Genomic DNA, 20,183 nt, shown 5'->3' with positions numbered 1-20,183 from the left:
CACCACTACGGAGACGTGAGCGATGAGAGACGCAGCCGGGTGTGCCGGCCCCTGACCGGTTCTGCTTCTGGACGGTGGTGGGGGGAAGGGGTTGTGTGTCTGCAGCTTTTATTTATTTATTAATTTATTTGCAGTCATGCATTTGGCATTTCGTTCCCAGCTCCACAGATGGGGCAAGCCCAGGCGGGGTGCATGGGCTTAGGCTGGGTGCACGTGACTGTGCCTATGCACATACGTCTGAGGGTGTTGGGGTCTGTAGCGTGCACGTGCACTCACGTGCAAGAATGTGTGCATCCAGCCGGCACCGCAGCTCACTAGGCTAATCCTCCGCCTTGCGGCGCCGGCACACCAGGTTCTAGTCCCGGTCAGGGCGCCGGATTCTGTCCCGGTTGCCCCTCTTCCAGTCCAGCTCTCTGCTGTGGCCAGGGAGTGCAGTGGAGGATGGCCCAAGTGCTTGAGCCCTGCACCCCATGGGAGACCAGGAGAAGCACCTGGCTCCTGCCTTCAGATCAGCGCGGCCACTGGAGGGTGAGCCAACGGCAAAGGAAGACCTTTCTCTCTGTCTCTCTCTCTCTCACTGTCCACTCTGCCTGTCAAAAAAAAAAAAAAAAAAAAGAAAAGAAAAAAAAAGAATGTGTGCATCCCGTGTGTGCCAGCCTGTCTCTGAGAGCTCTCATCTGTGCTTCTGGGTGTGCACATCCATGTGCCTTGGCTGTGAGTGTGCATGGCCACCCCACGTCTGCATGGGGCCCCAGGGACAGGGGCCCTTTCTCCGCCCCAGGCCCTGCAGTGCTGGTACCACATGAAACATATCCCCGTTTTTTCATTGGCTCCGCCTTCTCCTTCCTCAGCTGGGGTGTGGGCAGGGAGGGTAAAAGCATGGAGGGGCCCACAAGGCCCTGGGCTCTCAGTGCCTGCAGTATCCTGTGGAGTATTTTAAAGGGGGCCAGAGAGCAAACAGGGAAGACTCTTTTTGGAAGGACAAGGTCCATCTGCCACCGCCTGCAGCTCCCAGGAGAGTGCGGATGTTCCTCGCGCTGCCCACATCCTTTTCCTGGGGGGTCTCCTCCCTGCCCACCCTCCCAGATGAACTGGCCCCATGAACAAAGCCCTCTTTCCTGCCAGGGCTACCAGCTCTGTCCCACCCTTCCCTCATCCATTCTTCTGCCTCCTTCACTCCCAGATTAACCCTCTCCTCTCCCGCAGGTGATGGGAGGCCACTCAGGCTCCAGGGAGCAGAGGTCACAGCTACCAACTTGCTTTTTCTATAGTAACCCTCCCTGCACCTCCACCTCCCTAACCGACCCCTCTGCAGACCACGCTGCGCTCAGTCCAGGCCAGAGGAGAAACCTGGCTTTTCTTCCGAGCTTGGGGAGGGCTGGGATTTACGTTGCCATGGTGTTTTCAGGAGTGGGAAAAGGCTTGTCTGCGCTGGTCGGAGGGAGGGGCTGGGTCAAAGGTTAGCAGGTTCTCCCCAAGGACATCACCTTGGTGTTCGCAAGAGATGCCCACACCTGCTTGCTTTCCCTTCTCCACCATGGGACAAAGCCCAGGCTGCTGGGAGTCCTTTGGGAGAGCTAAGTAAGAAACCCACTCCCTCCATGCAGTTGGGGACCCCTGCACCAGGCTGAAGGTCTCCCCCTCCCCTCCGGTCCCCCCCTCGCCCCGCCTCATCCCATTTCCTATTTATCTCCAGAGGGAAAGAGAGTCCCATCTTGCCCGGGAAGCAGCCACTTCTTCTTGAGATTAAATCACAAATGGCGTCTTCCTGCAACTTGACCACGCCCAGGCCCGGCTCCTTCTTGGCTGGGCTTGGAGCCTGAACCAGGGGTTCCTGGCCCCACTGCCCTCCTCGTCCCAGCCAGGAGAGCTCCTCATTCCTTTCTAATTGCAGGGGGCCGGTCCCACCGAGCATCCAAGCTTCCTGGTTCCCCTTCTGGAGGAGGCATCTTCCGCCTGTTGCTGCCTTTCCCTCCAGGCACCGCTGCCCCCTCCTCCACGCAGCTCCCCAGGATGCAGCTCTCTGCTGTGGCCTGGGAAAGCAGTGGAAGATGGCCCAAGTCTTTGGGCCGCTGCACCCGTATGGGAAGACCTGGTACTTTCTGTGCCTGGCTACACCACAGTACCAGCCCCATCCCCCTGGACTAATTGTAACAAAAGGAGAAGCAGCAAACCAGCTGTTGAGAGGCCACACTGTGTGCTATGGAGAAGCGAGAGTAAAGTATTTTTATTTCCTTCTCAACACCTTAAAGCAAGAGGGATAGACATTGGGTGGCAGATATCAATACCTGTGGCACATGTGGTCTTGGGCCAGGTGCAAAGCTGTGGACAGTTGAACTCCCCTGACTTCTACCTACTGTGTCACAAAAACACACACCCAGATGCACACACGCACACAGCTACGACGTGCAGAGGACTACAAGCTGCTTCCTGGCCGTGAGCACGTCTGTCTGTTAGGCAGCCGCTGCCTCTTTGAGCTCTAAATCACAGCCTACTCTTCTCCCAGGAGCATCACCAGGAGCGGGAACTGGGTAGGCGGGTAGACAGGCTCATGCTCACTGCCTGCCATCAAGGGCGCAGAACAAAGGTCACGTCGGGGCAGAGGACCGGGGTAATGTTCTCTCTGGGCAACGCATGCGTCTGCTCTGAGTTGGATGACCTCTGCAGACTAGGCAGTATCAACTCCCCTTGGGCCAGTCATTAGGACGATGTCCCGGAGCAGCAGGGCCACCAAACAGGATGGTGCGAGTGTAAATGGGTGCATTGGCTGGGGTGGGCACGCTGACAACTTTATGCTCCAAGTTTGTGAAAAGACATGGCTACAACGTCACCTACTAGTGAAAATAGGAGGTCAATAGATGTCTCAGCCAACTGGCTTCATAGGTGATGGTGTATCTGTAGAATGGACCACTAAATATCAGAAGCTTTGGGGTATTGATCTGGAAAGATCACTGGCAGTTAAGCTAAATTAGTAAGATGTAAAACAGGGGTGCATTTTACTACCATTTGTATGGAAAAGAAAGGACAAAAGAGTGTATGTTTGTGACCTGTTAGGGAGATGAGAACTGGGAGGAAGGCCACTTTCTATTATGCATATTTTGATGATTGAATAATGTGACTGTACTATCTATTCCAAAAATTAAATTAAAAAAAAAAAAAAAAACAGAATCAAGGAGTCAATGCTGTGGTACAGCAGGTTAAGCCACTGCCTGCAACACCGGCATCCCATATGGATGCTGGTTTGAGCCCGGGCTACTCCACTTTCCATCCAGCTCACCGCTAATGTGTCTGGGAAAGCAGCGAATGATGGCCTGAGTGCTTGTGTCCCTACTCCCTCATGGGAGCCCCAGATGGAGTTCCAGGCTCCTGGCTTTGGCCTTGCCCAGTCTTGACTTTTGTGGCCATTTGCGAAGTGAACCAGCAGATGGAAGATTGATTCTCTCTCTCTTTATCTCTCCCTCCTTGTCTGTAACTCTGCCTTTCAAATACATAAATATTTTAAAAAAGCCATGCATGCAGAAATTTATGCAAAAAAGAGAATAATCCCTCAGCCCAGAGTGGCCCTACCAGCTTCTTGGGCAGAAGAGCCCAGGGGGAAGCATGAAGGGAGAATTGGGCTGGAGCAGGGGCGGGAAGCCAAGTGCTCCATGGAGCTCTGCTTGCTCATAAAAGCTATCAGGTCTTGGGGTCGGCACCGTGGCTCACTTGGTTAATCCTCCGCCTGCAGCTCCAGCATCCCATGTGGGCACTGGTTCTAGTCCTGGTTGCTCCTCTTCCATTCCAGCTCTCTGCTGTAGCCCGGGAAGGCAGTGGAGGATGGCCCAAGTGCTTGGGTCCTGCACCCACATGGGAGACCAGGAAGAAGCACCTGGCTCCTGGCTTTGGACTGGCGCAGCGCCGGCCGTAGTGGCCATTTGGGGGGTGAACCAATGGTGGGAAGGCCCTTCTCTCTGTCTCTCACTGCCTATAACTCTACCTGTCAAATAAATAAATAAATAAGCAAGCTATGGGGTCTGGAATTTCTCTCCTCACCGCGTTGTTTGGTTATTAGTATCATCCTGTCCCAAACCCAGGTGTGCTTGGGCAGTTTGAGAAATTTCATCTCGTTTTGGAAGATGTAAAAGTTTTCATACACTTCCTCCCAATGAAAAGGTCACCTTGGACAGCAAGGACACCCTTTGAAGTTGCAACTTCCCGGAACCCCTGCTCCTCCCTCCATCATGCGTATTCCTCCACTGAAGGAAGATGGCAAATGGTGTGGATTTGCTCTAGAGCTTGCTTTTTGAGAACCTCACGAGGCCCCTTTGAGATAACTGGCAAGGCTAGGGGGGTGTTGTGAAATCCAACTTGAGAGTGAACGCCTGGGGGATCGGCAAGAAGTCACAGCCAGGCCCCGAGCCAAGTGAGGCCGAGTGACAGCATGACTGGGGCTGCGGGAGGGGGCGGGAGTGACCTCCTGCTCACCGCCCCCGCCACGGGCATCTCTACAGATCCACGCACCTGCGTGGGCGCGGCGCACAGCCTCTGCTCATGAGTGAGCTGCCGGGTCCCCGGGAGATGAGGCTGGGTCTTGTTCCTCAGGGTTAATTTTAGGTTCTTACTCCCCTCCTCCAACCTTTCTAGCTCCCAACCCCCGGCTCAGCCTCCCAGAGGGATTGCTTAGCCTGCGACCATACAATGCTCTTTTGAAAGACAGGGCTGGGGCATGGCCCTGGAGGATTTTCCCATGATGATTCCCCTCCATTGTTTCAGGGGAGGAAGTGGACAGCTCAGGGACCAGGCCCCGATAGGCCTGAACCGGGCAGGGGCTTGTGGTGCAGCCTCGCCGCCCCACACCCAAATTGAGAGGAAGCAGTTTAGACGTGGGGAGACCTCGGGCTGCCAGAGCTCAGCTTCAGAAGTCTGATGAGACAAGGGATAGGGGAAGGTGGCTCAGGGTGTCTCCAGATGAGGCAGCCCTCTGATGGGGCTGGGTGACACTTCCCAGGCGTCCCCTGTCATTCCATACACCCAAGATGCCACGTCTCAGTTCAATATCTTCTTGATTAAAAAAAAAAAAAAAAAGATTTATGGAGCCAGTGCTGTGGCGAAGCGGGTAAACCCGCCGCCTGCAGTGCTGGCATCCCATATGGGTGCCAGTTCGAGTCCTGGCTGCTCCATTTCGATCCAGCTCTCTGCTATGGCCTGGAAAAGCAGTGGAAGATGGCCCAAGTCCTTGGGCCCCTGGCACCCACGGGAGACTGGGAAGAAGCTCCTGGCTCCTGGCTTCGGATTAGTGTAGCTCCGGCCATTGCGGCCATCTGGGGAGTGAACCAGTGGATGGAAGACCTCTCTCTCTCTCTCCCTCTCTCTCCCCTCCTCTCTCTGTGTAACTCTGACTTTCAAATAATTAAGTAAGTTTTTAAAAAATAGCCACATGAACTTCGTTTACTCCAAAAAATTACTATCTTAAAAAAAGATTGATATTATTTATGTATTTATCTGGAAGAAAGCCTGAGAGAGAGAGAGAGAGAGAGAGCGCGAGCGAGCGAGCATGCATTTCCCTCCACTGCTTCACTCCCCAAATGCCCACAACAGCCAGGGCTGGGCCAGGCCAAAGCAGGAGCTGGGAACTCCATCCGGGTCTCCCACATGGGTACAGGGGCCCAAGCACTTGACCATCCTCCACCTCTTTCCCAGGCACATTAGCAGGCAGCTGGATTGGAAGTGGAGCAGTGGGGGCTTGAACCAAAGCTCCAATATGGGATGCCAGTGTCGCAAGCGGCAGCTTAACCTATACGCCATGACACGGTCCCAGTGCCTTCTGGTTTTTGAGTGTTCATGAATAAAATCTTCCAGGAAGCAGAGTGAACCTTATATTAGAATATGGGGTGCCATGCAACACCATCATGTGCTTATTATCAAATTCCCAATGTTAATAAGCCTGTGCGTGCTCTTGCCCAATATTCAGAGAATTCTGAATACTGGCATAGATGAATGAGGCAGCTTTTCTTCAGTGGGAGAAATGCATAGGAGAGTGAGGGCCCTATCTAAAAGGTAAGTCTGGATTCATACTGTTACCGGTGAATGGCAGGCTTCTGGTCTTCCCGCAAGAAAGAATTCAGGCGTGAGACAGAGTAGTGGAAAGTAAAATAACAAAGTTTATTAGGGCAGGGACATCCATCCATAAGAACGGATGGGCACCTCTCCAGACAGAACCTGAGAGAGAGAGCCCAGTCACTTGGACGGGAGTGGGGGAGAGCGAGGTTACATGGTTGAGTGGAGAGATTACACCTGGGCAGGCCAGGTGGGCGGCTCAGCAGAGAGGCAGAGGGCTGAGCGCGCAGTCCGGTTGAGGTGAGGTGAGGGGTGTTTTAAGGAGATGGGTCTTTGTGTTCACACATCTCCTCCTGAAACAAAGGATTTTATGGCTGTAAATATTAAGAAGCTCCTGTTTGAGTTTTCCCCTGAAGGTATCAGACAGGAGGAAGCCTAGCTGGGGCCATCCTGAGTTTAGAGGAAGGATGAGCAAGACCCCCTGGAGAATTAGGATCCAGAGAAGGGTATTTGAATGCAGATACTGGGCTGCATCTGGGAGACTGTGGAAGATTGTCAGGTAGAAGGGGTGGGGACCACCACCTGGCAGGTTATCAGGTAGAAGGGGACAGGGCATGATGCAAACACTGGGCTGCCCCTGAACATTGTCAGGATGACTTTGAGATGCAGATGCATATGCTGGACATAGATGTCTTTTCTTTAGACCTTTGTCACACACACACAAGCTCATATCTGACTTCCTACCTAACAATGCCAAGTACCAGGAACCAGCCACGTGGAAGAGCATCTAGGCCAGGAAGCATGGGGCAGCACAGGCCGCAATGGCAAAAGGCCAAAAAGAAGGAAAAAGGGCTGGGCACATCATGTCCAGGGCTTTTAATCCACTTCCAAAGGGGAGTGGTTAACTAACCTGATTGGCCGGTGGGCACACAGGCGTGGTCAGGTAGGAGCGTGAGGTCACACACGGGCCTGGTGAAGGCGTGGTCTTCCAGCTCACAAACCTAATCAATTTTATCCTGTATGCCCGCCTACATCAAACCTTCCACAGTCGGGGGTGGGGAAGATCTGAGGATAGTTGGGGGTGATGATGGGCAAGCCTCGATCTCAAACCCATTTACTAATTTAAAAATTATTTATTTATTTAACTTCTTTGAAAGGCAGAGAGAGAGAGAGAGAGAGAGCGCTCCCATTTGCTGATGCACTTCCCAAGTGGCACAGCTCTGACCATGCTGAAGCCAGGAGCCTGGAGCTCCATCTGCCCCCCACCCCCACCACCATGTGGAAGGCAGGTAGTGGAGCAAGGACAAAAAGCCCCAGAGTGGCGTTGACCTCTCACCTACATGACAGAAGCAGCCCCCGTTGCTCTGCCCTGCTGATACAGCCCCACCCTGCCCCAACCAGCCCTGTGTTGCCTGGACCGCTGGACACAGCACTTCCGAAAAGTCCAGCCATCGGCCTGAGCTCTCCCCACTCCTCCCAAGTCCCCTCCCCCAGCTTAGCAGCTCCGCTGGAGCCCAGCCTCAGCCTCAGCCCAAACCCCTCCCAGCTCACACTGTGATCTCGCAGGACCTTTAGAAGGAGCCCAAGCTCTCCCTCCATCTCCGCAGCCCACTTATCTCAGACCCCCAGGCCCCTTCCCTCCACTCTGTACTACAGAAAGTGCTGGTCTGTGAGGGAGGGGCTCCCCCTCTCTGCCCTGAGCTCACCTGGGAGTGAGCCCCTCCCAGGCTTTATTCTTCTCAAAACACCTGGTCTGGCTCTGGCTTCAAACCCTGTCTCTTCTTTCCTGACAGCAGGGACTCAGCTACTTGGTGCTAACACCTGCTGCTTCCTAGGACGCACATTAGCGGTAAGTGAGAATCAGAGGTGGAGCCAGGCCTCCGATAGGGCACACAAGGTATTCCAAGCAGCGGCCTAACTGCTGAGCCAGGTGCTCCTGCCACTCATCCACTGTTAATGTCTTTGTGACAGAAGAAGTTTAGGAGAAGGGACAGTGAGACCACAGAGGTGTGCTGAAGTGGCAGAGCAGAGAACGCCAAGGTGCGCCGTGCAGCAGGGTGCAAAATGCCCAATGAAATGCACACAGGACAGCCATGAAAAAGACTTGGGGCCGGTGCCGCGGCTCAATAGGCTAATCCTCCACCTAGCGGTGCCGGCACACCGGGTTCTAGTCCCAGTCGGGGCGCCGGATTCTGTCCCGGTTGCCCCTCTTCCAGGCCAGCTCTCTGCTGTGGCCCGGGAGTGCAGTGGAGGATGGCCCAGGTGCTTGGGCCCTGCACCCGCATGGGAGACCAGGATAAGTACCTGGCTCCTGGCTTCACACCAGCGGCGGCGGCCATTGGAGGGTGAACCAATGGCAAAAGGAAGACCTTTCTGTCTCTCTCTCACTATCTACTCTGCCTGTCAAAAAAAAAAAAAAAAAAAAAAAAAGAAAGAAAGAAAGAAAAAGACTCGGACAGACGATGATGTCCTCGGCAGCTGGAAAGGAAAATAAAAATTTTTAAAGAAGATTGGAGGGCGTGGCGCTGTGGTGTAGTAGGTTAAGCCTCTGCCTGCAGCACTGGCATCCCATATGGGCGCCGGTTCAATTCCTGGCTGCTCCTCTTCTGATCCAGCTTGGGATGGCCCAAGTGCTTGGGCCCCTGCACCCACGTGGGAGACCCGGAAGAAGCTCCTGGCTCCTGGCTTCGGATAGGATTGGCCCAGCTCCAGCCTTTGCGGCCATTTGGAGAGTGAACCAGTAGATGGAAGATTCCTCTCTGTGTCTCTCCCACCCTCTGTCTGTAACTCTGCCTCTCGAATAAATAAATAAATCTCAAAATAAACAAACACAAAAAACTAAGCACACTGAAGTAGAAAGGTTAAGTGAAATAAGAGGGAACTTCGAAAGGCTCACAGAAAAACGCAACTGCAACATTATTCTGGGTGCAAAACAATCTCCGCATCCACACATAATTTTCCCCTGATGTATATTTTCCACGAACTTTTTGGAGACTCTCGTAGAAGAGAAGAAAGGGGGCAGATTTCGCTGGAATGAGGGCGAGGGCACACTGGCTGGCTGCCATTGCTAACTTTAATTTTTTTTTTTTTCTTGATTGCTCTCTTAAAACACCGTGAAGGAGAGCTACTGCTTACGGTGGATCTTGTCGCCTTCCGCTTCTCCCAGCGTCTCCGCGGGGCCTCTGTAGAAGCAGGTGCAGAGCCCCGCAAGCCTGCGGCGAAGGTAGGGAAGGTGGGCGCCGCGGGGTCAGTGGGGGCTGGCCGTGGCAGGGGCGGGCCAATCACCGCAAGGCAGTCTGGGCGACCCTTCCCACCCTACAGGTTCCCTCCGGAGACTCCCGGCCACTGCCCCTTTAAGCGTTGCCGCTCCTCCCTCGCAGCGGTGGCACCGAGGGAGTGGGGGGTGTGGTGGGGGGGATGGGGAGGGGGAGGCTGTGCGTTCCCGTCGTCGTCCCCGGTCGACCAGGGAAGATGGCCCGGGCTGGGGGAGTCGCTCCCGCGCCCCGCCGCCTCCTCCCTTGAGCCTAGCGGGAGAGAGAGACCTCCTCCCCTTTCCCCTCCCGCCGCACGGATGGCTCCGTGGCCTCACGGGAACAGCTCTGCGGCCCCGTGGCCTGACACCCCCACCCTGGCACCCAATACCGCTAACACGAGTGGGCTGCCGGGGGTGCCGTGGGCGGCGGCGCTGGCCGGGGCGCTGCTGGCGCTGGCCACGGTGGGAGGCAACCTGCTGGTAATCGTGGCCATCGCCTGCACGCCGAGACTGCAGACCATGACCAACGTGTTCGTGACTTCGCTGGCTGCAGCCGACCTGGTGGTGGGACTCCTGGTAGTGCCGCCGGGGGCCACCTTGGCGCTGACCGGCCACTGGCCCCTGGGCGCCACTGGCTGCGAGCTGTGGACTTCAGTGGATGTGCTGTGCGTGACGGCCAGCATCGAGACCCTGTGCGCCCTGGCCGTGGACCGCTACGTGGCCGTGACCAACCCACTGCGTTACGGCGCGCTGGTCACCAAGCGCCGCGCCCGGGCGGCCGTGCTCCTGGTGTGGCTCGTGTCCGCCGCGGTGTCCTTTGCGCCCATCATGAGCCAGTGGTGGCGCGTAGGGGCGGACGCCGAGGCTCAGCGCTGTCACTCCAACCCGCGCTGCTGCGCCTTCGCCTCCAACTTGCCCTACGCGCTGCTCTCCTCCTCCGTGTCTTTTTACCTTCCGCTCCTGGTGATGCTCTTCGTCTACGCGCGGGTCTTCGTCGTGGCCACACGCCAGCTGCGCCTGCTGCGCGGGGAGCTGGGCCGCTTCCCGCTGGAGGAGCCGTCGCCCGCGCTCTCGCGCGCCCAGGCGCTCGCCGCCGCGGGGCCGTGCGCTGCGCCCGCCTGCAGTCGGAGGCCCGCGCGCCTGCTGCCTCTCCGGGAGCACCGCGCCCTGCTCACGCTGGGGCTCATTATGGGCACCTTCACCCTCTGCTGGTTGCCTTTCTTTCTGGCGAACGTGCTGCGCGCCCTCGGTGGCCCCTCGCTGGTTCCCAGCCCGGCCCTGCTCGCCCTCAACTGGCTGGGCTATGCCAACTCTGCCTTCAACCCGCTCATCTACTGCCGCAGCCCGGACTTTCGCCGCGCCTTCCGCCGTCTTCTGTGCGGCTGCCGGGGCACCGAGCCCCGCGCCGCCGCCTCCCGGGCGCCCGAGCCCTCGCGCGCCCGTGCGGCCGGGACCAGCCCCGCCGAGTCCAGGCCGCGCCCGCCGCTCCACAGGTGGGTCACCCTGGGCGGAGGAACTCGCAGCTCGAGAGTCAGAAACTCTGGAGTCTCCCTTGGGTGTGGGGTTTCGCAGGAGAAGCGGGGAGTTGGGGAGGGTCTCCCCGTTCAGAGCCCCTTCCTCCCGGCGGATCCAGCCCCTGGGGTTGAAGCAAAGGAGGGCGGTCGGGGTGCGCCTCACCCTGAACCCCAAGGTGCGCCCCCAGGACGCGCTGCCATGCCAAGCCCGTGATGCCGCTCTGGTTTGGGCTTTCTCTCCCAGTTCCTCTGCCGTCTGCATTGGACCTTTATAGGGAAGACCTGAGCCCCTCCCCGCCCGGTGAGGAGGGCTCAGCGGTGCTTTCTCTCCAAGGTTTGGTGGCTACGAAGGTGACACGACGCACTTGCGGTGTGAAAGCTGAGCCCAGCCGGCGGGGAGGAACGGTGAGTGCGGGTTTGAGCCCCGTGGGGCCCAGCTCCCTCGCCCCACGCTGGGTTGGAGTTTGGGGTGGGGGTTTTGCGGCTGCTTGAGCTTTTTGTGTCGTGTTAAACACGCGTTCAGGGTCCCTGTCCCCGCTCCCTGTCTGTTCACCTCAAGACGAGTGCTCTCCTCGCTGTAGGGCTTCCTGGGGGAGTCCTAGGACGCAAAGCCCGAGCCAGCTACATGGATCCAGAGCCGTGGACAGCCTGGATCCCCTGTGTGGAAGGAGCCGTGGAGGCCCCAGGCTATGCGGCTCTGCACTCCAGATCTTCAGGCCTGGGACGGGGACCAGCCGGGATCCTTCCCCGGTGGGTTCACCCCCCCCCCAGGAACCGCACCCCTGAACTTCACTACTACCTCGGCAGCTGGGTTCCAGGCCTCCTGTCTCTCAGCAGGGCACCCTGCACCTCGGTTGCTTGGGTGCTGGGTGCTAAGGGCCCCAGGGCCCCGGCCTCTGCTGCCCCAACTGTGGAGACCCACCCCTGATCTCCCGGCTCTGGGGCCCAGCCTGAGAGCAGGAGGCCAAAGCTGGGTTTGGGTTTTTTGGTCCCTGAGCAGCAGGTGCTCTCGGCTGAGACACAGCACGGCTCTGATCTACCTCACAGCGGTGTCAGAAGGATTTCTGCAGGGTGTTGGGGGAGGGGCCTCCGGGGGGTTCACAGGAAGATGAACCTTGATAAGAGACCCCTTCACTTCCTTTGAAAAACGGAATCAATAAAAGTTACTGAGTGCTGCTGGGACTGCGCCCTCTTTTCTGACCATTTGTTTTCCTTCCATAAGCCATTTATTCCCTTGCCTTCTCCACAGAGCTGTCTTCTGACAGGGGCAGTAAATCCAGGCTAGTCCTTGCCCCCTCTGCCTAATTCCCATCAAACAAACAAAATGAACAGTCTGCCTGGGTGACGGGGAGTGAGCGTGCGCCTGCCTCCCTTGCCAAGACGTGCTACACACGGCACTGGAGCAGGGTGCCCACAGGACCATGGGCCCTGCCGAGCCCTGGGCCATCTCTCCCCTGCCATACGCCAGTGGCGCATCCACAAGGACGCACAGCACCATACACGTGTGTGTCTGGATGCCCGGAGCCATGTTTGCACTTTCACAAACCTTATCAGGCAAGTGTCCTTTAGAGAGAAAATTTCCGTAGAAATCAGTAGCTCGTTTTTATGGGCTTTTATTTAAGCCCCATGAACACAGGCCGCTGTCCCCGCAAGTTGACAGGATGCCCGGTAAATCATGCAATGTCCAGCGTGCGTGTGTACATTTTGCACTGGCTGCAATCAGGGCCCTGCCATTATAAAACGTCCATCTGGCCTCAGGATAAGCCCAGTGGATTTCCACATATGGGTGTTCCCTGGGAACGGGACCTGGGCTGTGCCGCTCCCTTTCTTCTGGAAGCCCTGGTTTTTATGTCTTAGGGTGTTTGCATACCAGAAATGACTCTCCTTTTCAACGCGAGATCTCTGGTATCTGAGGCGTGGATGGTTTCTTGGCCAGGACGCAACTTCTGAGCCGTGGTTCTTGGTGGAGAAGGAAGTCTTGCTTTAACCTGGGGATAAGTAAGGGGGCCTCCTCGCCCTGTTTTTGGATATTTTCCCGGCATCACTCAGGAGAGTTGTCGGGTCCGTGCTAGGCAGAGGAGAAGTGGCTTTGGTGGTTTGTAGAGTGGCCCTTGTATATTGTCCAGGGCCACTCCTGTGCCAGCTGTCGGCTCCTCTGCAGTGTTTAGACTTGTTCTGGGGCTGTGGATTCTGCCTGCAGATTGTCACTGACAGTCTGACAGCGGGGGAGGCAGCCCCTCTGGTCATCTCTCCAGCAGCTCCGGCCAGGTGTCAAGCTGTGGGAGATTTACGTCCGTGGCGGGCGGGGAGCGGGCTGCTGTTGCTAGCACTTGAACCTTGGAAGACAAACAGCCGGGAACGAGAGAGGTGAAGACTTGCAGGCCAAGGAGAACCAAGAGGATGGGGAGCTTCCCGAGGGGTGGGGGTGGGGTGGGAGCTGTGCCTGGCAGGGAGATGGGGGTGGGGCTGGAGCAGAGGCAGTGGAGAGGGCAGGGGTTGGGGTGGGGGTGAGTGGGTTGCCAGGGGTAGCCCGCCCTCTGGACTGGGCAGAGGTAGTATGGGGGCAGGCTGGCAGCAGCCCTCCCCAGCACTTTCCCCCACAGGGAATGGGGTGGGGGGCAGGTGCGCCAGATCACCCCTGGACTGTCACTCCAGGCGGGCTTCATTTCAAAGTAGCAGCTTCTTGCCTCTCTGTGTGTTTTCATGGGGTGCCCCGTGGTCATCAGCTTTCATCCTACCAGTAAAGATCCAAATTCCCGCGCAGGCCTCTCGGCACAGGTGCACCTGTGCAGAGGCAGGAGGGGCGGAGCCGGCCTGTTTGCCGCCAGGTAGAGTGAGTCAGAAGCCCAAGGGCAGCTCCCTCCAATCAGCACCTACTCTGCAAAGCCATCTAATCGTGCACAGGGCATCCTAACCGGAGATTAAAGAACGTCAAAATGGTCTCCTCATCTACAGAACCAGTAGAGGATAAAGCTTCCCTCTCCTCGCCTGCACGAGGAAGCGACGGGAGACCCCGCAGAGCTTCCCGGCTCAGCCTGAGCTTGGCGCACGGGAGAAGCGGTGCGCGGCGCCCCCTGATGGCGGTATGGGGCACGGCAGGGGGCGGGCCTGGACCTGTCTGCTTTCCCTGGCTTGTCTCAGGACTGAGAACAAGTTTGGTCCAATTCTGTGATAAAATGGGTGAAAACGGAACAGCCATGATTGCTGACGTCAGCACTATGGCAGCGTAAAGAGCGCGGAGACAGAGCCGGAAAGACAAGAGAGAAGAGGAAGAAGACCAGGTAATGGGATCCTTTATTGAGCGCCTGTTGTATGCCAAGCACCATAAGGGATGCTGTGGATCAGAGAGCCCGCTCAGCATGGGCTTTCCCTCCGCGCACGCTGCTGAGTCAGGTCGCGGCCCGGCTTCTCTTCTGTTTGCCTCGGAATCAGATGGACGTCGCTGGGGCCGCTGTTGTGGTGTAGTGAGTTAAACTGCTGCCTGCAGCGCCGGCATCCCATATAGGCACCGGTTCGAGTCCCAGCTGCTGCGCGTCCGATCCAGCTCCCTGCTGTGGCTTGGGAAAGCAGTAGAAGATGGCCCAAGTGCTTGGGCCCCTGCACCTGCGAGGGAGTCCCAGAAGCTCCTGGCTCCTGGCTTCAGACTGGAGCAGCTCTGGCTGTTGCAGCCAATTGGGGAATGTCTCTCTCTCTCTCTCTCTCTCTCTCTCTCTCTCTGTCTTTCAAATAAATAAAAACAAATCTTTTAAAAAAAAAAAAGAAAAAAGAGAGAGAGAGAAGATGCCTCCCCAGCAAAGTGGCAGAATCTGGAACGAGGGTGAATCCCAGTTCTGCTCTTTTTTTCCCTCCTGAAAACACTTTTTTTTTTGACAGGCAGAGTTAGACAGTGAGAGAGAGAGACAGAAAGGTCTTCCTTTCCACTGGTTCACCCCCCAAATGGCCGCTATGGCCGGTGTGCTGCTGCCGGCGCACTGTGCTGATCTGAAGCCAGGAGCCAGGTGCTTCTTCCTGGTCTCCCACGTGGGTACAGGGGCCAAGCACTTGGGCCATCCTCCACTGCACTCCCTGGCCACAGCAGAGAGCTGGACTGGAAGAGGAGCAACCGGGACAGAATCCAGCGCCCCGACCGGGACTAGAACACGGTGTCCTGGTGCCACAGGCGGAGGATTAGCCTAGTGAGCCACGGCGCCGGCTGAAAACACGTTGTAAAATGAATTTTTTAAATTTTTAAAAGATTTATTTATTTATTTGAAAGTCAGAGTTACACACACACACACACACAGAGAGAGAGAGAGAGAGAGAGAGAGAGAGAGAGAGAGAAAGGTCTTCCATCCTGTCGCTCCCCCTCTTCGTGGAGGAACGACACTAAACCCTGCCTAGGCTTCATATCCGAGTCACGGCACCATTATGTCGCTCCCCCTCTTCGTGGAGGAACGACACAGGACACTGCGCTGTTCTTTCGTCTGCTCGGCCCTCCCCGGGTTTGCTGCTGGTTCTTCCCGGGTTGGCTACCGTCCCTTCCACCTCCGTGGAAGGGCGGTTCCCCCTGCCACTTTCCCCACTTCCGCGGGGGAGCGGCACACCGCCGGCCGGCTCTCTTGGGGGCTGCTCAGGTGTTATCCGGATAGATGTTCCTTGTGCATGTTGTCTCTCTCCTCCTTTATAGTCCTCTTCCACCAATCCCAACTCTGCTACCCACACGCCGAGTACGCTGCTCTCCTCCAATCAGGAGCAGGTCCTACAGTTTATTGGTTGAACTGGAGGCAGCTGTGTAGAAGCTGTTACTCCCTTCTCAGCACCATATTGTGGGAGAGCAGATGCATAGAATAAGTCTTAATTCGAGTAACAGTCTAGGTCCAAGTTGCTCCCCACACATCCACTGGTCACTCCTCATTGGCTGCAATGACCAGAGCTGCACCAATCCGAAGCCAGGAGCCAGGAACTTCTTCCAGGTCTCCCACGTGGGTGTAGGGGTTCAAAGACTTGGGCCATCTTCTACTGCTTTCCCAGGCCATAGCAGAGAGCTGGATCAGAAGTGGAGCAGCCGGGTCTCTAACCAGCACCCATATGGGATGCTGGGATTGGAAGTGGAGTAGCCGGGACTAGAACCAGCGCCCACATGGAATGCTGGTGCTTCAGGCCAGGGCATTAACCCGCTGCACCACAGCACTGGCCCCTTAAAACAAATTTTAAAATTTACTTTCTATTGTATTTGAAAGGCAGTGAGACCTTCGCCCACTCATTGGTTCATTCCCCCAAATGCCCGCAACAGCCAGGGCTGAGTTGAGCCAAAAACCAGGAGCCAGGAACTCGATCTGGGTCTCCCAGTGTGGGTGGCAGGGACCCAGGTCCTTGAGCCACCACCTGCTGCTTCCCGCAGGGAGCTGGAATCCGAAGAGGATCAGAGAAGCAAAGCCACTCCGATGTGCGTGAGACAACTCAGTTGCTGTCAGACGCTCACCCCGGTCGCCGGCTCTGGCCCCCTGTGTCTTCCTGCTTACGCCATCAGCCCGGATCTGTACCCTCTTGTCCTTGTCACCGTGGGCGAGCCCTGCTGGCCTGGCTTCTGCTGGCTTGTGCCCATCTCAGACGGGCTCCTTGGGTTTTCTGTGCCTGCCACTATACATCTCGACTCCTGGCTCCAGCTCCCCACTCAGAGCCTGGTCGGGCCTGCACCCGACACTTTGCTCCTACTTGGTGGACCCTGTGGTGGCCAACGCACCACTGACCAGGAGAGAGTTGTGAGTAGAAGACTAAGAACAGAGGGTATTTCAGCACGGTGGGAGGCGGGGGCAAGCAGACGGAGCCCCAAGGAGCCAGGAAGAAGAAGGTTGTACACAGGTGGCCATCTGGAGGCGTGCCACGCTGGGAATTCATGCGTTCAGAGTCCTGGAGACCGGAAGTCCCAAATCAAGGTGTTGGCCAGGGCAGGCTCCCTCGAGGGCTCTGGGAAAGGAATCCGTCCTTGCTTCTCCCAGCTGCTCGTGGTTGCCAAAATTCTCGGTATCGTAGCTGCATCCCTCCAGCCCCGGCCTCCGTCTCCACGGGGCCTTCTCCCCCTGTCCGTCTGGGTCCAGATTTCTGTCTTCTTATAACATCCGTCACTGGATGAGGGCCCGAGCTAATCCAGTATGACCTCATCTCAGCTTGATTGCATCCGTAAAGATACCATTTCCAAATAAGGACACGTTCAGCTGGGGATGGAGGCTTCCCCACGTCTTTCAAAAGGGACAGAACTCCAGGCCTGATGGAGCGTCGAGGGAAGGAGGAGCAGGGGCTCCCGGCCCTCCCGTGCCCGTCCTGTTCCCGCTGCTTCCGACCTACCTCGGAAAGACAAGGCCCCCGTCCCACCCCATCGCCAGCCAGAAGGGTGGAGGTGGTGGAGGGCAGGGGTCTTACCCGTTCCCGGGGCTCCAGTTCCAGGCTTGAGCGGTCACTGATGGAGTCGTGTGTTTGCTCTCCTCCATGGCCACCCATTCTGCAACTTTCCTGTGTCCCAGCGGGAAGCATCATGGCCTTCTCGCCAGCCACATTTGGTAGCCTCCCTTGCAGATAAGTGTGGCTATGCGACGGAAGTCCAGCGCGGTGAAGTGTGCCACTCCTGGATCTGCCACAAAAGGGGAAGGGCACATCCCCATCTCCTCTCCCCACTGGCTGCAATGCAGGTGTGATGGTGAGAGCAGAAGCAGCCACAGTAGGTCATGAGGTGGCCTCCATGTATCGGAGATGGGAGGGTCTCTGGCAGTGTTGAATTCAGCCCTGGATTGTTCATACATGAGACCCTTAAGTGAAAGAGAAATAAACTTTGGTCGTTTAAAGCCACGGGCCGGCGCCTTAGCTCACTAGGCTAATCCTCTGCCTGTGGCGCCAGCACCCCGGGTTCTAGTCCTGGTCAGGGCTCCGGATTCTGTCCTGGTTGCCCCTCTTCCAGTCCAGCTCTCTGCTGTGGCCAGGGAGTGCAGTGGAGGATGGCCCAAGTCCTTGGGCCCTGCACCCCATGGGAGACCAGGAGAAGCACCTGGCTCCTGCCATCGGATCAGCCCGGTGTGCCAGCTGCAGCAGCCATTGGAGGGTGAATCAATGGAAAGGAAGACCTTTCTCTCTGTCTCTCTCTCTCACTGTCCACTCTGCCTGTCTGCCTGTCTAAACAACAACAACAACAAAAACAAAACAAAACAAATAAAAAAAGTTTAAAGCCACGGTTGTTTGTTAACTGATTGGTTTTACAGTAGCTGGTTCAAACGGCTCTATCAGCAAAGAGATGATAAAGAAGTTTATACTTTCTGTAGGATACCTGGGCTCTGCACAGATAAGCCCCCGGGTTCTGTGATGAGAGCGGCTTGGGTGACTGTGGTTGCGAAGCTGCCTTACCCTAGCATCTCCAGGGCACCTCCGATCCACGAGACCTGGCATCTCTGTAGTCTGAGTTCACTAAGCCCTCCTGCGACATCGATTCTCTTGGGGCTAACTGTCCCTGAGCATATTCGTTTCCCAAGGCTGCCAAAACAAATGGCTGGAGCCATGAGAGGCCAGAGCTCCAAGAGCCAGGCACTGGCGGGGCTCCTGGGGGCTCTGCTGTGTGCCTCTTTCTTGCATCTGCTGATTCCTGCCAGCCTTGGTGCTCCTGGGCTTGTTGATGCATCACTCTAATTTTTGTAAGATTTATTAATTTGAATGGCAGAGAGAGAGAGAGAGATCTTCCACCTGCTGGTTCACTCCCTAAATGATTGCAACAACTGGAGCTGGGCCAACCCAAAGCCAGGAGCCAAGAACTCCATCTGGGTCTCCCACGAGGGTTGCTGGGGCCCAAGCACTCGGGCCACCTGCTGCTGCTTTCCCAGGCGCATTAGCAGGGAGCTGGATTGGAAGCAGAGCAGCCAGGACTCCAATATGCGACTTCTGGGTCGTAAGCGGCGGCTTAATCTGCTGCCCGACGCATGCCCTCACTGCCATCTTGACTTCCAATCTCACGTGCTCCTGTTTGTCACCTCCTTTTTGTCTTTTATGAAAGGATCAGTGACTGGAAAGGGCTTGTGCTAAACCAAGATGATCTCATCTCAAGACCCTTGCCTTAACCACATCTGCAAAGACTTTTCTCCCAAACCTCACACTCCGAGGTTGCAGAAAGACATAGCTTTTTTTTTTTTTTCCGGGGGCGGAGGTGGGGGTGGTGTGTTGCACCAACCATCCACTGCAGTCATCCCTAGGGCAGAGCTGTTGTCCCCAGAAGCCGTGGACTGTGCAGTAGTCAGAAATCTGAGATGAATCCTAATGACCCTGTGTAATTGCCTCCTGTTGAATGTGGGTAGGTCCTGGAACTTGCATTTAATCCACAAAATACAGCAGAGGTGGTGGTGGCGGGGGAGGCGGTGGCGTGGCTCTGTGGGTTAATATGCCACTTGGGACGGCCACACTCCGTACTGAATGCCTAGATTTTGAGTCGCTCCTCTGCTTCTGATCCAGCTTCCTGCAAATGCAAACGCCGGGGGGCAACATATGACAGCCCAGGGAGCTGGGTCCCTGCCGCCCACGTGGGAGGCCTGGATTCAGTCATCTCTTTCCAATGAGGACTGCGTTTCCTCTGGATATGTCCCCAGCAGTGCCAGAGGCGGCTCATCCAGTGCATCTGTTTTTGTTTTCCACATTGATGGTCATGCGGAGACTATTCCACCCGACATTCAGCCCAGCGCCCCCTGCTGGTGGGCTGCGGTGACACAGGCGAGGGGCGGAGTCGGGCGCAGCGCCCCCTGTTGGTGGGCTGCCCGGCCCCACTCTGCTCTTCCTCCACCTCCTAGAGGTGATTCCAACCTCTCCTGCATGTACCCGGCATACAGGAGCTGCCAGAAGACTGTCCACGGGCCCCCATGGAGAAAAGCAGGGCAGCTAGGCGCACACAGGCGATCCCGCGCCCCAGCACGTCCCGCCTCCACGTGGTGTGGACAGAAGCTGCGGCCATTTCTGGATTTAGTTCCTGGCATTGGAGTGGGCTCTTTGGATCAGCTAACAGGGGAGTCTTTCTCCCCCACACCTTTCGTGAGAAGTTACTTTATCCTTTGTCCTCTCCGCTGAGCCTGAGGGAAGGTGGTCCCTCAGTGAAATACCCCATATGTGCAGCCAACTTCCGGGAGCATGGCGGCCGGAGCCTGGGGATTGTCTGTGGTCTTGCATTTTCTGGGACAAAGAAATGTCTTTATTTATTTTAAAGTTTTTTTTATTATTATCATTTGAAAAGCAGAGTGACACAGAGAGACAGGCAGAGTCAGAGAGAAAAAAGACAAAAGTCTTCCACTGTCTGGTTCATTCCCCAAATGGCCACAGCAGCTGGGACAGGGCTGGCCTGAAGCCAGGAGCCTGGAACTCTATCCAGGCCTTCCAGGTGG

General features: G+C 56.5%; 1 protein-coding gene and 1 long non-coding RNA gene across 2 annotated transcripts; one reads left to right on the top strand and one right to left on the bottom strand.

Moving 5' to 3' along the window:
* Window positions 1-6,117: 6,117 nt before the first annotated feature.
* On the bottom strand, window positions 6,118-8,423 carry LOC149127888 (uncharacterized). Its single transcript, XR_016230077.1, has 2 exons — window positions 6,947-8,423; window positions 6,118-6,389 (listed from the first exon to the last, which is right to left on the bottom strand). It is a non-coding gene; the product is annotated as an uncharacterized LOC149127888 (long non-coding RNA).
* A 77-nt stretch (window positions 8,424-8,500) lies between these two features.
* Window positions 8,501-11,978, top strand: ADRB3 (adrenoceptor beta 3). Its single transcript, XM_051832367.3, is given in 4 exon segments — window positions 8,501-10,692; window positions 10,694-10,782; window positions 11,138-11,208; window positions 11,385-11,978. Coding segments are annotated over 4 exon segments (1,266 nt in total). The 5' UTR covers window positions 8,501-9,607; the 3' UTR covers window positions 11,406-11,978.
* The last annotated feature ends 8,205 nt before the right edge of the window (window positions 11,979-20,183 follow it).

The sequence above is a fragment of the Oryctolagus cuniculus genome, chromosome 2, assembly GCF_051225735.1.
Source record: "Oryctolagus cuniculus isolate XC-2025 breed Fujian yellow rabbit chromosome 2, ASM5122573v1, whole genome shotgun sequence".
Classification (NCBI taxonomy): Eukaryota; Metazoa; Chordata; class Mammalia; order Lagomorpha; family Leporidae; genus Oryctolagus; species Oryctolagus cuniculus.
The sequence above is the reverse complement of the archived record's forward strand: the minus strand, read 5'-3'. Positions and strand labels throughout refer to the sequence as shown.